Genomic DNA, 16,682 nt, shown 5'->3' on the forward strand with positions numbered 1-16,682 from the left:
TCAACCACGCAGAGGAACAGTTGCAGCAGTCCTTGTTGTTACTGGTCATGATCTTCTAGCTGCTCATCTTCATCGAATCTCCATTTTGCCATCACAATTTTGTGTTTTGTGCGAAGACAGTGTTAGTTTTATGGACTGGGCTGCAATGGCTTGAATTTAGAAATTTTTAAATTTACACGAAAACCGTGCACGCTATTAAAATACACCAGAGGGATAATTCTTTATTAGATTTCTTATCGATGTGGACAAAAATCACGATCTTACTCGCAATAGTTACCGAATAAGAGATTGTTAAACATTTGGGGGGAAAAATTTTTTTTCTGAAAACTATGAACTTTTCACTAATATGATATTATAGTTTTCTGTTACATACAACATGAGCTGTTCGCTCTGGAAATCTGCAAGGCTATTTCACTTCCACTCTGTATAATCTTCGAGTGATATATAAATATGATATGCTGCGTTAAGTACGCTTATTCCCCGGTAATTGTAACAAAATTTTCGGCCCTCTTCCTACAAACATAGACACTTCTATATGCCGTTCTTCAAGTAAAAATCCTTAAGTCAACAGATTATTAATGGAGTTTAAAAGTCGTAAAATTTCTCAGATGGGTATTTTATGAGCTCACTAGCCCTATTTAGACCATAAAATCCTGAAGGATTTTTGTCCTTTGTTCTCTTTGAAACAACTTTCATTTCTTCCATCGAAATTAGGGCCACCATTCCATCCGACAATGCAATTCTTTCAGGGTCTTCACCTCTATTATTGAAAGTCCATAAGACTTGATAATAATTTAACCATGTATTTTTCTGAAATAGAGTTTATTTGATGTAGGATAACTTTTTTCTAATTATTTCAGTTTCTTATAAGCTTTCATTTGGTATCCATGGATACCATGCTTTGTTTTACCCAGCTACTTTTCTCAGCTATGTATTTTAATGTGTCTTACCTCTCTTTTCATTATTGGCTCATATTCTTTTATATATTTTCAGAAAATCACTTGATGAAAATTAATTACATGAAAATAAAATATATTATAGTCGCGACGCTGCTATTCCCGCGTGACTCCTCCTCTTTGCTTACGTCTTAGGAAATGAAGGCTCTATGAAGTCTAGGTAGGTAGTATCGTTCGCCATATTTGTTCTTTCGTTGCCGCACCGTTAAACATTATCATGTCGTAGTTTCTATGATAATAAATCAAACCTACTGTAATTCAGCAAATAATTGAGCGGCAAATAACGTCCTCGTGTGCTTTCTGCGAACGTCAATGAAAGAGCCAAAATGGCGGGCGATTATATTAAGTATTTATCGAGCCTTAGGAAATGCTTAACGTCATCATCAGCGAATCACAAGACGCACACGTTTAAATGCAGCCGACTTGCAACGTGATTGGCTACCGGAAATAAGAGCGACGGAACTATAAATGTAGGCCTATTTCTATATTAGGAGTTAATAACATTTATATGAAATCCGCTAATTCAAGTTTACGGATTGATATTGCCCTCCTATAAATTGCCACTCAATAATTTTAATCGTGTGAATATTATTCACAATTTCCAAATTCACATTCACCTGCCAAAAAAAAAAATAATAATAAAAAAACGGAATAGCCGTATAAAAATACATGTAGCCTAAATGTTACTTCTGTAGGTGTATTCTTCAGAAGTTCTCGGAAACATCTGCGAAGAGAAGTGCGTCACTCCAAGTAGTCAAGTATTCATATACCGTACAACGAAATACCCGCCACACATTACGAACACGAAGGTATGCAGCTTCGGTAATTCACAATCAGTAAGATGGATGTAAAGCGACACATTCGGCGAAGTTTCGCCTCATCTAATTTCTAAAAGGATGAAAAATAACCGTAGAGAAAGACTTTTCCTTCACCAGATTAAAAACCCTTAGGAGAAAGGACGTCTCCCAGTTCAGAAACAATTTAGCTTGTAAACATGGGTTCAGCCCACGCCTTCGGATGTAACAGGCTGGAGGCTTGCCTGGTGACGTCACAACGCATGACTGATAATGATGATGATTATTACAGAGGAGATCAAACAAATTGACACTTAAGTACATGCAGAAATCTTGATTATTACACTAAAATAAGCAAGATTATTAATTATTTATTAATTCGCTTGTCGCTTAAAATATTGGAATATACAGAGTGATTCACGAGGAATTACCGCTACTTACGGAGCATATTCCCAAAGACATTTTGAGCAAAAAAGTCATACAAACATGGATTCTATTGTAAATATTTTTAGCTTTACACTAATTTGAAGTTGTTAAAAATACCTTTTTTTTTTAGTTTTAAGAGTAAAACAATATTACAATTAGATAATGAAGTATTCAGGAGTATAATTTCTTTAATTGGGTAGTATTATGAAGCTAAAAATGTGTTGTTAATTCCGTAGTTGCTTCGTACAGGTTTTTTTTTTTTCAATTTTTAACTGCAAAACTACATTTTTCTTAGGTACTCATTTATAACAACAATTGTTACAAATCACGTCATTCTTGTAAACTCTTTAAGACAGTACATTAGGATGCAAAATTGAACTGTAGAGAATCAAGTTGCTAGAAATCGTGTGATCTGTAACAATTTATTGTTGTGATAAGTATGTAAGAATGATGTAATTTTTAGTTAAAAATTGGAGGGAAATCAATTCTGTATAAAGCAACTATGGCATTAACAACAGATTTTTAACTTCAGAATACTAACCAATTAAAGACAGTATACTTCTGAATAGTCCATTGTCTATTTGTAACATTCTTGTACCCTTAAACTAAAGAAAAAAGGTATTTTAACAACTTAAAATTAGTGTAACTTTGAAAATATTGAGAATAGGACAAATGTTTATTTGACGGTTTTTGTTCTGAATGTCTTCAGAAGTAAGCTCCGTAAGTGGCAGTAAATCCTCTTGAATCACCCTGTATATGTTATTACTCTAGTTTCTAATACATTATAAATTATAATAGTTCTGTTCAGTAGCAATTTTTATCCATTTTATTTCTTTATTTAATAACATAATGAAACATTACATGAAAGTACCCCGAAAGAGTAAAGTACCATACTTTCAAAATTGAAAGTAATTTTTCCTAATCGGATTATTTTTAAACCTACAATTTAATTACGAATCATCTGCATTCTTTCCAAACTGTAAGTCTGTAGTTTCCTCTCCTTTTCCTGCACTTGCTAAAATCTCATTCTTTTCACTTTTGTTCAAAAAAATGTTTGGCAATACTTCTGTAATTTTTTTTTCACTAGAAGCTCACTTGCTTACCGGTTGTTCTGTACGGCTGTGAAACTTGGACTCTCACTTTGAGAGAGGTACAGATATTGAGGGTTTTTGAGAATAAGGTTCTTAGGAAAATATTTGGGGCTAAGAGGGATGAAGTTACAGGAGAATGGAGAAAGTTACACAACGCAGAGCTGCACGCATTGTATCCTTCACCTGACATAATTAGGAACATTAAACCCAGACGTTTGAGATGGGCTGGGCATGTAGCACGTATGGGCGAATCCAGAAATGCATATAGAGTGTTAGTTGGGAGGCCAGAGGGGAAAAGACCTTTGGGAAGGCCGAGACGTAGATGGGAAGATAATATTAAAATGGATTTGAGGGAGGTGGGATATGATGGTAGGGACTGGATTAATCTTGCTCAGGATATGGACCAATGGCGGGCTTATGTGAGGGCAGCAATGAACCTCCGGGTTCCTTAAAAGCCAGTAAGTAAGTAAGTATGAAGTTCACTTGCACCACAGGGATCATACTCATAGAAAATATCTTCAATTGTATATAATTCTAATCCCACTGTGATTTTTATCTAATACAAATTATTTTCCATTAAGGAAATGAGACACTGGAAAATAAATAAGGATTCTGCGAAGGATCATGTGCACATATGTTTGTATACAGTATATTATATATAAATAAATGCACTTCGTATACACTATTCAAATATCGTATATAACGTAATATACTTATGATTAAATATTACACACGTGACGTCAACCAAATAATATTGAAGTAACACGGCTGCACTAGGACATCCATATCCATCCTGTTATCATCTACCAGAATTATGAATCAGTGATCGAACCTAAGGGCCTTTTAAATATGTAAAAATAATTAACATTAGAAAGTAGCCATATTCCTAGTCGGATGGTAAATTCCTCTCTCAAACATGACGGAAGACATTCATTCCTAGGAAGATTACGACTATCTCAGTTGGTATAAATATACATAAACCCCATTTCACTTCAAAGGTACAGCGCCTCTGAATGTTCCATTTGCACACGATGTATCAAAAGGCGTAAAATAATTATTTTTATTAACACTGAATACAGGATTTCCACCTTCGCACAAATTGTATACAGCGACTGCAAACGCACAAGTCCGCTCTGTGACTGTCACTTGTCACAGGAAGCAAGATGTGAGACGATTTACTGTAAACTGCGTCTGAACAGGGAAGCGATTATTTGAGCGTCGATGTTAGTACTTGTCTGTTCACACTGTACGAAATATTCAAAATCGAAATCGTACTTTGTTGAAAACGTATTCAACTCGTACGTAATTTCAAGAAATGTGGTTATGTTTTAGAGCAATTTTCGTATATACTATAGAAGAAAAACTACTGACAATCTTCTGTCATTCAATAATTGGGAAATAAAATTTATGCTAAATCTTAATCCAGATAAAATCCAAGCCATTCTTTTAGTACACCCTTCAGTCTTTTTCTCTCTCAAAAACACACTCATTCCTTTCAGTGCAACTGTAAAAAATCTCGGCATCTATTTCGACTTTAATATGAACTGCAATACGCAAATCAGATATACCTACTTGTAGAAAAGTTTCCTCTATCATGCATCCTTTCAAACGTCTGAAAAATTTCCTTCCTACTAAACTCAAAGAAATCCTAGTACAGACCCTTGTGGTGCCTCACTTTGACTACTGCGACCTAAGTACTGAACTCTGTCAAAACTTCAACGTGTAGGTACATAATTTCTGCGTTCGATTTATGTTCAATATCCACCGACATGATCATATATCGGAATATTTTCTACGACTCTCCTGGCTCCGCTTGCAAGATAGACGTTTAGTACATTCTCTTTGCCTGCTATATCGAATTATACATGATCCACACCCAACTACCTTGCCTCTCGGTTTACTCTCCTAGCTTCCCATCATAATCGTAATAACGTTCACAGCACAATCTGTTGCTATCAATATCACATCATCAGACATTTCTGTACTCAAGTTCTTTCTCAATAGCCATAGCCCGCTACTGGAATTCGCTGCCTCTGGAAATCAGGGATAATCCTAGTCCTCAGTCGTTTAACATTAGGTTATTTTAAATCCAAGATGTGGACAGCTATCATTTCGATATACTACCATTTGAAGAGTTCACTGTAAGAATGATGGATGTCACTTTCTTGTCGAAAATGAACCAAGACTGTCAGTGCATAGCTTAAGACATATAGAATGTACATAGAGAGTTATATGGCATTAACACTGATAGTCATTGTCCAGTAATGATCGGAAAATCAGAGTTAAGCTTTGAGCGCTAAGCATTTCAAATTTTCAATTGCTTCTTCTGAAAAATGTATTCCAAATGACATCCATCATTCTTGCAGTGGACTCTTCATTTTAATTCTGTATCTCGTTCGATGACGAACTTAAACTTTTATATTAAGTTTATGTCGAACACTATCTTCACTAATCCACAGAAGACTAATACGTATAGATTAGCTACATTGTTATGAAAAAGAATAAATCTCAATTTTTGTATTATTCAATGTGATTTAAATGTTCTATATATTTGGAAAACTGAATAAAGTGGTGAGTTAATAACTTTTTGTGTCACGATGCTCTGATTTCAGATATGTAACAGAAAATGGAAGTGGGAGGTTCCATGCAGTACCGATAGTCCTGAGACTCAAGAGAGTTACAAATATGCAACTGTCAACTTGTATTCGAAGGCAACATTCTTCTGGCTCACACCACTCCTAAGAGTCGGCTACACCAATCCTCTTGAGCTGGAAGACCTTGGGAAACTTCCTGAAGAAGAAAAGACTGAGCGACAATTTAAGAAGTTCGAGAGTGTCTACAACAGTGAACGGAAACGGGTATTGTGGCACAGTTAGCCTATACAAAGCACTTTATAAGTAAATTCTGTCTTCCGACTTTACATCCTGTAAAGTGAATAACTGTGTATGATGAACTGCTGGTGGGTTTTTCGGACATAAAAATAGTTCCCAATCTACCAAACTTAAAGCAGAATCTCGATTCTTGTAAAATATATTTAAGCATCGGATCCTGCAAAAATGTTCCCAAGAACACTGCACGAAGCTACAGTCTAGTCATTTTGGAAATTTCAACGAGGATGTTGTGTCTTAATTTGTCTAGCTTGTGTAGATTGTTCAAATACACTGAATCTTTCAATTTACATTATAGATATAAATAAAAAGTGCTTTAAACTTGGGATCTAAGCGACCACAATTCTTGACTAATTACACGATCATTAAATATATTCCGTATTTCATATCATTTCTTCATCGTAACCTTTTCCATCTCATCTGCCAAATGTTTTGTCGGCCTTCCATCGTTTCGTTTTCCAGACGGTAAATAAATAACAACAATTTTTTTGGAATACTTTCATCTGACATTCTCTAAATCCAATGGGATTTATCTTTTTGAACTCTTTGGATTGCCGATTCTATTCAATTCTGTCCGTGTATATTAATTTCTTATCCTATGTTTTCTTGTACAATTTTTTACCGTTGTTTAGGATATAATTTATAGTATGAAACAGTCGTTACATTTTTCTTCTTCTATAAGAAATCTTGAGAATATAATCGAAAATTTATTATAGATCTAGAAGTAATCATTGACATTTTGGAGTTACTGTTGCCTCGAAAACAGAGACATATTGTATATTATAGTTAAATTGTGTAATTATTAAATTAGCCATATGTGATAATAGGACAATCGTACACAATGGGCATGACTACTTAAAGGTTCGTCCTATAATATCAATATCAGGACACAGTAAACTCATGCTTGTACCTACGCTATGGAAATAATTCAGAATTCACTGTCTGCTCGTGATGAAGAAGCCCTGAATTCTACGATCACTGCTAGCTAAATTCAATTTTCATGTCAAGTGAAAAAGATTATAACGATCATGTTTTAGATTATAGACTTGTATAGTATGCTGAATATGTAACTTACCAGCATGATCACCGGTCGTAGTTTTATTTATTTATTTATTTATTTTTATTTATTTATTTACTTATCCATTTATTTATTTATTTACTTATTTATTTATTCATTCATTCATTTATTTATTCGTTCGTTTATTTATTTATTTATTTATCCATTTATTTATTTATTCATTTATTTATTTATTTATTTATTTATTTATTTAATTATTCATTCATTCATACATTCATTCATTTATTTATTTATAGCCAGTGCAAATAATTTTTATTATAACAAGGACTAACTTAATATTTAAAATAATACATAACGTACTACTTCATGGTATCGGCATTTTTCTGACTTATCACAGTTTTTATATACGAAGATGTCATGAAATTTCTTCGCTAAGAATCTGACGGATTGCACATAAAATTTACTTACAATAATTTTTTGTATAATATGAACAATAAAAAAATATCATTTCGCACTTTACACTTTATATTTTTATTATAATGAACAAAGCAAACAACGAGAACACTTCGTTACAAATCACAATTTCAGTTTGCCTCTAATCTTCCACTGCGCCATGTTGGTCAAATCCCTATTCACCTTCAACATCAGACTCGGCAGACATACCCAATATGGTGTGTGTGAGGACGTCTCATATCTTAAGTAAATATATGGTAGAAAATAAATAGACCTATATAAATGAATTAGTAGTGAAGTAATTCATTGTGTTGCAGGTTGCAGAAGGAAGAAGTAACAAGGTATCGCTATGGCGTTGCTATTTTCGGAGTTGTTGGAAGATGTTTGCTCTGGGTGGGCTCTTCAAGCTGATGGGTGACTGCGTGGGTTTCGTGGGTCCGCTTGGAATTGCGATAGTAATTAGCCATGTATCTGCAAGTACCACTGACGAGGAGATGGACTTCCCCACCATGTTCGAGTTCCTGCACAACGGATACATAATGGGTACCATTATATTCGTGGCTGCTCTGGCTCAAGGTACCTTCTCACAGAGTTCCACGCACCTCGTCAATGTTGAAGGCATTCACCTGAAGGTGGCGCTGCAGGTAATATAGTGTGTTCCAGATTTGAGCACGTGTAGGAAGTTCATTATGATATTCTTCGCACTAACAATATAAAGTGACATCAAAAACTTTTGTGCGAGATCGTGCGTATTTGCTTGCTTTCCGCACAAAACCAATACGCGGTAAGTGTGAAATACCACATTCAGTATTCCCAACGTAACACACATAACAATTTCCTTATTCTTACCGCTTAAGCGTCATATTCATTTTACTGCTTTAGGCTTTTAACATATTATTTTTAAAGACGTTCAATATAGTAATAAGTATAAATTGGAAACTTACCACTGCAATTTCACCTAAATTGCACTGTTAATTATTGTTTTTAAATATTTGCAAAAATTAAGTAAACTCTAAATCATTACATAGGCCTAACCTTACCGTTTGTTTTAAGTTCGCATTTATAGACTGGGGAAAAAAAAAGACAGACGTATATCATGGCCTGCTGGAGTATAGTAAACACAGAAAACATTTTATAGGAACAATGTTGAAGATAAATATATTTGTTTTCCAAAGTTGCCGTCATTGAACAAAAACCAAGATGGAGATTTCATTGCAACTAATTAGAAATTCCTCTTTCAGATATGTAATAAATGATCTTCACACAAAATAATGTACGATACACGAGCGGTATGTTTGTTTTCATGTTCGAGGAAAAGATTGAAAAAGCGAAACGTAGTTGAGCTTTTTTAATTTCCGAGAACATGAAAACGTCAACATACCGCTCTTGTAACGCATCTTATTATTTCCTTGCATTTTTAACTATGCTCTAATTGTACCTATGCAGTGTAAAATATTACCATGGCAACTAAAACTTACGATTAAGCAAAGCCTGCATGGTATAGTCAAAAAAACAAGGTACAGTAAAAATGTAAGGGAATAGTAATATGCGTTACAAGAGCGGTGTGTTGAAGTTTTCATGTTCGAGGAAAAGTTTGAAAAAGCGAAACGTAGTTGAGCTGTTTTAATTTCCGAGAATTGAAAGAAAACATACCGCTCGTGTATCGTACATTATTTTGTGCGAAGATCGTTTATTACATACCAGAAAGAAGAATTTCTAATAAGTTGCAATGAAATCTCCATCTTGGTTTCTGTCCAATGACGGCAAATTTGCAAAACAAAAATATCTATCTTCAACATTGTTGCTTTAAAATGTTTTCTGTGTTTACTATACTCCAGCAGGCCGTGATATGCGTCTGTCTTTTTCCCCCCCAGTCTATAAATGCGAACTTAAAACAAACGGTAAGGTTATGTAATGATTTATTTTTCATTTTAATATTTTAACAATATTATTTATATAACATATTGCAGTAATAACATCGGCAAGTTTGTTGATTTTTTCACGGCTTCCATAATGTTATTTGCATCACGAATGCAGTAACTTTAGTGGAGTTGTAGAGTTTACTTAATTTTTGCAAATATTTAAAAACAATAATTAACAGTGCAATTTAGGTGAAATTCCAGTGGTAAGTCTCCAATTTATAATTATTACTATATTGAACGTCTCTAAAAATAATATGTTAAAAGCCTAAAGCAGTAAAATCAATATGTCACTTAAGCGGTAAGAAGAGGGAAATTGTTATGTGTGTTAGGTTGGGAATACTGAATGTGGGATTTTAGACTTTCCGCGGATTGGTTTTGTGCGGAAACCAAGCAAATACGCACGATCTCCACAAAAACTTTTTCCTTGCATTTTTAACTATGCTCTAATTGTACTTATGCAGTGTAAAATATCACCATGGCAACTAAAACTTACCATTAAGCAAAGCCTGCATGGTATAGTAAAAAAAAAAACAAGGTACTATAAAAATGTCAGAAAAAAGTTTTTGATGTCGCTGTACACTTGGTCAAAATGAAAGTGGCCGGTCTCTTGAGCAGTGAAAATTTTCTAAGTCCCTTCGGGTGACGCGCAGTTCACTATCGTAAACCTCCGTGCCCCGCTTTAGTTAACTCCATAACACAAGGCGCTGATTTAGGCTGCCTTCGCAGCGTGCTTCGAATCTCCGCAGTGAATTTTTTGTTTTGTCCTTTCTTTTATCTTTTACAACTCCTTTTAGTGTAATATAATAAAATAATTTTGCTTTTGTTAGTTCATGTTACTTACAGATAATTACAAAATTGGTGAAAATTTGTGGTTATAATTCCATGAAATCAGGATACATTTTGTTATCAGAATTATTGTTTTTCTTCTTCTTTACAATTACTACGTTTGATGATCACGGATTTAGATTAGTATAATAATCATATCCCCTGTAGCACAACTTGCAAATTAATTATTGCCAATTATTTAACCGTCAACATATTTACTGAATGTTTTTTAGGCAATAGAGTGCAAAGCAGCAGGGATTAATAAAATAATTAACACAGCTTTTAATATAAAACTCCCTAATTGTCGTCTTTATTGTTTCTTCCAGCTAGCGTAAAAAATTTCTATTAAAACGAAAAAAATAATAAAGCGAGAAGTATTCCAACTTGTAAGGATAAAAAATGACGAAAACTTGTTATATTTTCACTGAAAAGGCAACAGAAAAAAGTTTAGTAATTCCACGAAGATTTGAACTTGTAAGGTCAGAAATTCTTAGCTAACGATCTACCAACTACGCTAAGAATTTTACTATAGTCAGAATGGCATTGTAACGAGCATTGGTCGTACTCCACTTGAGAACCTGTTATACAGTATATAGTGTTTGTGTTACAATATTCACTGTTTAAACACTGAACGATGTGTCTGTTTTAAATCTCGTATATGAATTGAATTATTTTCTCGGAAGATTTTAGTGAATAATAGTTGTTTACCCCATTATAACTACTGCAATAATATACGCAATCTTTTGAACAAAGCCTGGCTGTCCCGAGCGCTCATGGAAATACCCGATTCGAACTTAATCTATCAGACGCTGACCACTTTCATTTTGACCAAGTGTACTTCATTCCATTATTATCATTGTGAGCATCGTGATGTCATATAAGACTTCGTTCGATTATTAACCCTAGCAATACCAACGGGGGGAAGTACTTCGTGCCCACCTTCTCGAAAATTTATATTTAAAATATGTAATTGATATATTAAAAGTATGAAAATATTATTTTATAGTCAGTTATGAATCTTTCTCTATATGATTTGTTATTTTTAATTGTTTAATAGCATTTATTTTAATGACTATGAAATTTATAATAATAAATTCTAATAAGTTATTAGGATTACAATGAGTGTTAATTGTTCCTCAGGCGATGGTGTATGACAAAGCACTGCGGCTATGTGTATGGAACATAGACGACCATAGAGAGGATCTGACATCCCGTCATGAGGAAGAAGGTATAAATAAAGGGCATAATTTACCAAGCCTCAGGACACCAGTTCAAAATGGGTGTGCTCCGGGGCAGAATAAGACTGTCTTATCTACGGACATGGGAACCATCACTAATCTCATGTCTGAAGATGCTTACAATGTCATGTCCTTCTTTTGGATTGGTCACTACGTTTGGGCTATACCTCTTAAGGTAAGAATTATTTACTTACCGTTTAATTTTATTATTATTATTATTATTATTATTATTATTATTATTATTATTATTATTATTATTATTATTATTAACTTGGAACATTCGGCTTTTAACACGCAGATGCTTCAACATTAGGCTAGTATCTTAAAAGTTAGTAGGAGTACTATACGTAATTGCAATTCAATATGTAGATGTGTCTAGCGAAAATCGAACTCGAAAATTCTTCTGTGTACTATTGTTACACTGTTAGCCGAACGCCTAGGCCTAGAATGTTGTCTTTTCACGCTGCTAACCCAGGTTTGACTCCATGTGGAATTTGTGGCGGAAAAAGATCGATTGTGTTTGATGGTAGATTTTTGTGGGTTAATCCCATTTCCCCTACCAGCAGCACACAATTGCTCCATTAATCATCACGCTGCTATGTGTTTCGCTTCCCTTCGTGCACTGAGGGTAAAGGCTGGTTCACAATAAACCGGGAACGGAAACAACGAGAACGGAAATAATGTTAAAATAAATGTATTTAAATGTGAGCATTCGCAATAGTTAATTGTGAATGCTTCCATAAATACATTTATTTTAACATTATTTCCGTTTTCGTTCTCGTTGTCGTTTCCGTTCCCGGTCTATTACAAACCAGCCTTAACGCCTAGAATGGCAATTAGAACTTCAGGAAATTCGGCGCGTATCTCTTAGATGAGGACGCTTGGATGTATGACGCCAATTTTATATATATATATACAGGGTGTCCTATTTATCTTGTAACTATTATAACTTTTTTGTTTGGATAGGTATTGGAATGTTTGTTTTTGAACGTTATGTTAGAACGAGGGGCTAACATGAGTGTAGAGATTTGGTGAATGTAACTACATTATGGTAACTTACAAGATACACGTGACGTCATCAATTTTTAAAATATCGCTACGTACTTTAATCACGTTACATTGATTACACACATTAAGACGAGTTCAAAAATGTATCACAATGTCACCTTCCCAATCAATAACAACAAAATGCAAAATGAATGCCATCAGAATGTGCCGTTTGTTGTGGTGCCCCATTCATCTTGTGCATTAACTTACACAAAACGAAAGACGACTGACGTCCGTACACGTTGTGTGTTGTGTTTGCTGTCCTAACATGTAAACAAACCACAACAACTGTCGACGCTACAATCCACGTACAGTGGCCTCCACGTTCTCCGGACCTGTCACCACTCGACTTCTTCCTGTGAGGAACTGTGCAGGACAATGTGTATCAGAACATTCTGACAACACCAGACGACATGCAACAGCGCATTTGACAGGCTTGTGTGTCCATTCAGCCAGCAACATGCCGGACAGTCATACGGTCTTTCGGGGAACGCCTTCGAATATGCATTAATGTGAGTGGCCACCATTTGGAACATCTTTTGTGACTCTCAAAGAATAACATTATTACATTGGAAGTACGTTTTTGTTTCGTTTTGTTGTTGTTATTGATTAGGAAGGTGGCATTGTGATACATTTTTGAACTCGTCTTAATGTGTGTAATCAATGTAACATGATTAAAGTATCTAGTGCTATTTGAAAAATTGATGACATCACGTGTATCTTGTACCATAATGTAGTTACATACACCAAATCTCCACACTCATGTTAGCTCCTCGTTCTAACATAACCTTCAAAAATAAAAATTCCAATACCTATCCAAACAAAAAAGTTATAATAGGTGCACAAGATAAATGGGACACTCTGTATATGTACCAGTAGAGTCAAAAAGTAACCCAGCATGTGTAGATAGCTTTGTTGCAGATGCATGTAATCATTTACACAACACCACCTTATTTTACTTTCTAGATTTTGTTGCATTTAAGTCAATGAAGTGTATACATTTTGATTTAAAGATAAGATAAAGTTATTTTAAATAGTTGTATTGTCTGCTTTATGTTGCAGATAGGCTTGCTCATGTACTTGCTCTTCCAGAAACTCGGAACAAGTGCCATTATCGGGGCTGCCTTTTGCATTCTCACAATGACTCCACTGCAGTTCCTAATTGGCAAGAAGATGTCTACAAATTCTAAAGCCATCACAGTGAGTGAACTTAATATTTTACTGACATTTAAGAGATATTTACTGGGACGTCTCAGAAGTAATCTTGTTAGTTTATCCGTCATGTGTGTTGATTTAAGTTACTGTGAGGCCGCCAAGGGACGTGCCGTACGGAAGCAGGTCGCTGCTGCAGGTTTGTTGCGAACAGTTTGCACTTATTACAGACCTACCAACTTCCATGCGTAATACCTAAGTCGCAATTAGCCACTGCTTTCCGCACTGATATGATAATCTCCGGGATTTAGTGATGATCGCATAACTTTCGTGTTTAATGTTATGTTTCCGTCCCAGTGCTATTATTATTATTATTATTATTATTATTATTATTATTATTAATATTATTATTATTATTATTATTATTATTAATATTATTATTATTATTATTATTATTATTATTATTAATATTATTATTATTATTATTATTATTATTATTATTATTATTATTAATATTATTATTATCACTGTTATTATTGTTATTAATATTATTATTAATATTATTATTATCACTATCATTATTATTATTATTATTATTATTATTATTATTATTATTATTATTATTGTTGTTGTTGTTGTTGTTATTGTTATCCCCTACTGCCTACTAAATTCCCATCTCCCGCATTTCATCTCTCGTAGGTTAGCAGGTCTGATGGTACATGCTCTTTGCGTTTGTCAAGAATGACGTAAGACGTTTAGTACTGTATTTCGCGGATACGACTGAACGCTTGGTAGCACTATTTAACAATGTCATCATCCACAGCATTTTCATTATAGATGTAGCCTACTATTCACGTACTGTATCTGACGATGAATTTCATATGCTCGCATATTCCTGGTGATCAGAATTAGAAAACTTATTTCATATTCAGAGAGCTGTTAGATTGTTTTAAACACGTTTAACGTGCAAAATAAATGTAACCATGATAAGATTTTTACTAAATGGGTCTGCGACTTCCCACATTGTATAAAAGGAAGTCCCTGCACATGGTCAACGAGACAAACTCGATGATGAGCGAGATATATGCGCATACTGTACTGTAGGAAGTTGTATAGTTGATCCATGATGGAGTGGTGACGTGCAGGAGGAAAACGGTATTTCGTTTAAGCTGCAGATGGAAGAGAATGCTGCTATTGGATACAGATAAGCGCAGAGTTAGCTACTAACAACCTCTAAGAAAACATTCGCTAGTTGCAACAGTTTGATTTATTTCTATACATAAATAATTATGTATTTTTATACTATACAACACAACATATGTGTAATTCGAGTGCCCGGAGGGAAAGTCAAGTCTTTATTCTCTCTGACATAGAATTCGAAGTAATGTTTTCAGGTCGAACAGTAACATCTTCCGCGATTGTACTTCACGGCTCAAGGACACGGCTCCATATTGGCCACGAATCATCTCGTCAGCTCTTACAGTAGGCCCTACATCTCGTGGTTTGCAGTCTTCTACAATGCATTACAATGCTATACAATATTTATTATTATTTTTACGTCTTTATGTTAATTCGTCATTGTAACCATGCAGACAAGGACTTTGATGTAAAATGATGCATTATTATTGGCTTTTGTTCTTTTCTGCTAAGTATAACAACGTTATTACATCATTCAGTATAAGTGGTACAGCAAGAACAAGGTGAAGTCAATGATGAAATTAAATTTATGACAAGAATGACTTACTCTAAGAAAACTGAACATTAGTAAATTATTCGCTAGAGGTCGAACCCCTTTTTCTCATTGCTGTTCCATCCACTGCCTCAATATGCTTTATGGTAATGAGATTGTACGTCTTGAATCATTGCAGAACGCGAGTGATGAACGACTGAGCAGAATGAATGAAGTATTACAAGGAATCCGTTTGCTGAAATTGTATGGTTGGGAATTCTTGTATGGACAACGTATCTTACAAACACGTGCCAAAGAGCTCAAACTACTGGATAAAGACTCCTTATATTGGGCATTAATGAGTAAGTACATACATAAACAGTGTTCTGCCCAAGGGCAGGTCTTTCACTGAAAACTCAGCATTCTCCGATCTTTTCTATTTTCTGCCTTCCTCTTAGTCTCCGCATATGATCCATATATTATCTCAGTGTCGTCTATCATCTGATATCTTCTGCCGCGAACTCTTTTCCCGTTCATCATTCCTTCCAGTGCATTCTTCAGTAGGCAGTTTCTTCTCAGCCAGTGACCCAACCAATTCCTTTTTCTCTTCCTGATCAATTTCAGCATCAATCTTTCTTCACCCACTCTTTCCCATACAGCTGCATTTCTTATTGTGTCTGTCCATTTCACACGCTCCATTCTTCTCCATATCCGCATTTAAAATGCTTCTAGTCGTTTCTCTTCACTTCGTCGTAATGTCCACGTTTCTGCCCCATACAATACCACACTTCACACAAAGTACTTCACTAGTCTCTTTCTTAGTTCTTTTTTTTTCAGAGGTCCACAGAAGACGCTCCTTTTTCTGTTAAACCCTTCCTCTGCAATTGCCATTGCTATCCTCCTTTTGACTTCTTGGCAGCAGCTCATGTTATTACTTATAGTACATCCCAAGTATTTGAAGCTGTCCTCTTGTTCTACTGCCTGATTTAGTAGTCGCACGTTTATCTTCTTTATTTTTCTTCAGATAACCATGATCTTCGTCTTATTTGCATTTATCTTCATCCCATACTGTTCACAGCTGCCTTTTAGCTCCAGTAACATATCCCTTAGTATCGTCTCTTCTTCTGCTAACAACACCATATCATCAGCAAATCTTATAAACTTTATTCTTCTTCCTCCTACTATCACTCCTCCCATGTTCTG

The 16,682-nt window shown here is 34.7% G+C and overlaps 1 protein-coding gene across 5 annotated transcripts in view; it reads left to right on the plus strand.

The window, feature by feature from the left end:
* Sur (Sulfonylurea receptor) overlaps positions 1-16,682 on the plus strand; it is a 177,600-nt gene that overhangs the window by 88,799 nt on the left and 72,119 nt on the right. For 4 of the 5 annotated variants that reach the window (XM_069834961.1, XM_069834953.1, XM_069834968.1 and 1 more), the window contains exons 4-8: positions 5,880-6,125; positions 7,944-8,270; positions 11,514-11,786; positions 13,721-13,858; positions 15,679-15,841. In XM_069834961.1, coding sequence (XP_069691062.1) covers positions 5,880-6,125; positions 7,944-8,270; positions 11,514-11,786; positions 13,721-13,858; positions 15,679-15,841 — 1,147 coding nt within the window. The remainder of the gene's footprint in view (positions 1-5,879; positions 6,126-7,943; positions 8,271-11,513; positions 11,787-13,720; positions 13,859-15,678; positions 15,842-16,682) is intronic. The other variant, XM_069834978.1, reaches the window with a different exon arrangement.

Source organism: Periplaneta americana, chromosome 1 (genome assembly GCF_040183065.1).
Source record: "Periplaneta americana isolate PAMFEO1 chromosome 1, P.americana_PAMFEO1_priV1, whole genome shotgun sequence".
Taxonomy (NCBI): Eukaryota; Metazoa; Arthropoda; class Insecta; order Blattodea; family Blattidae; genus Periplaneta; species Periplaneta americana.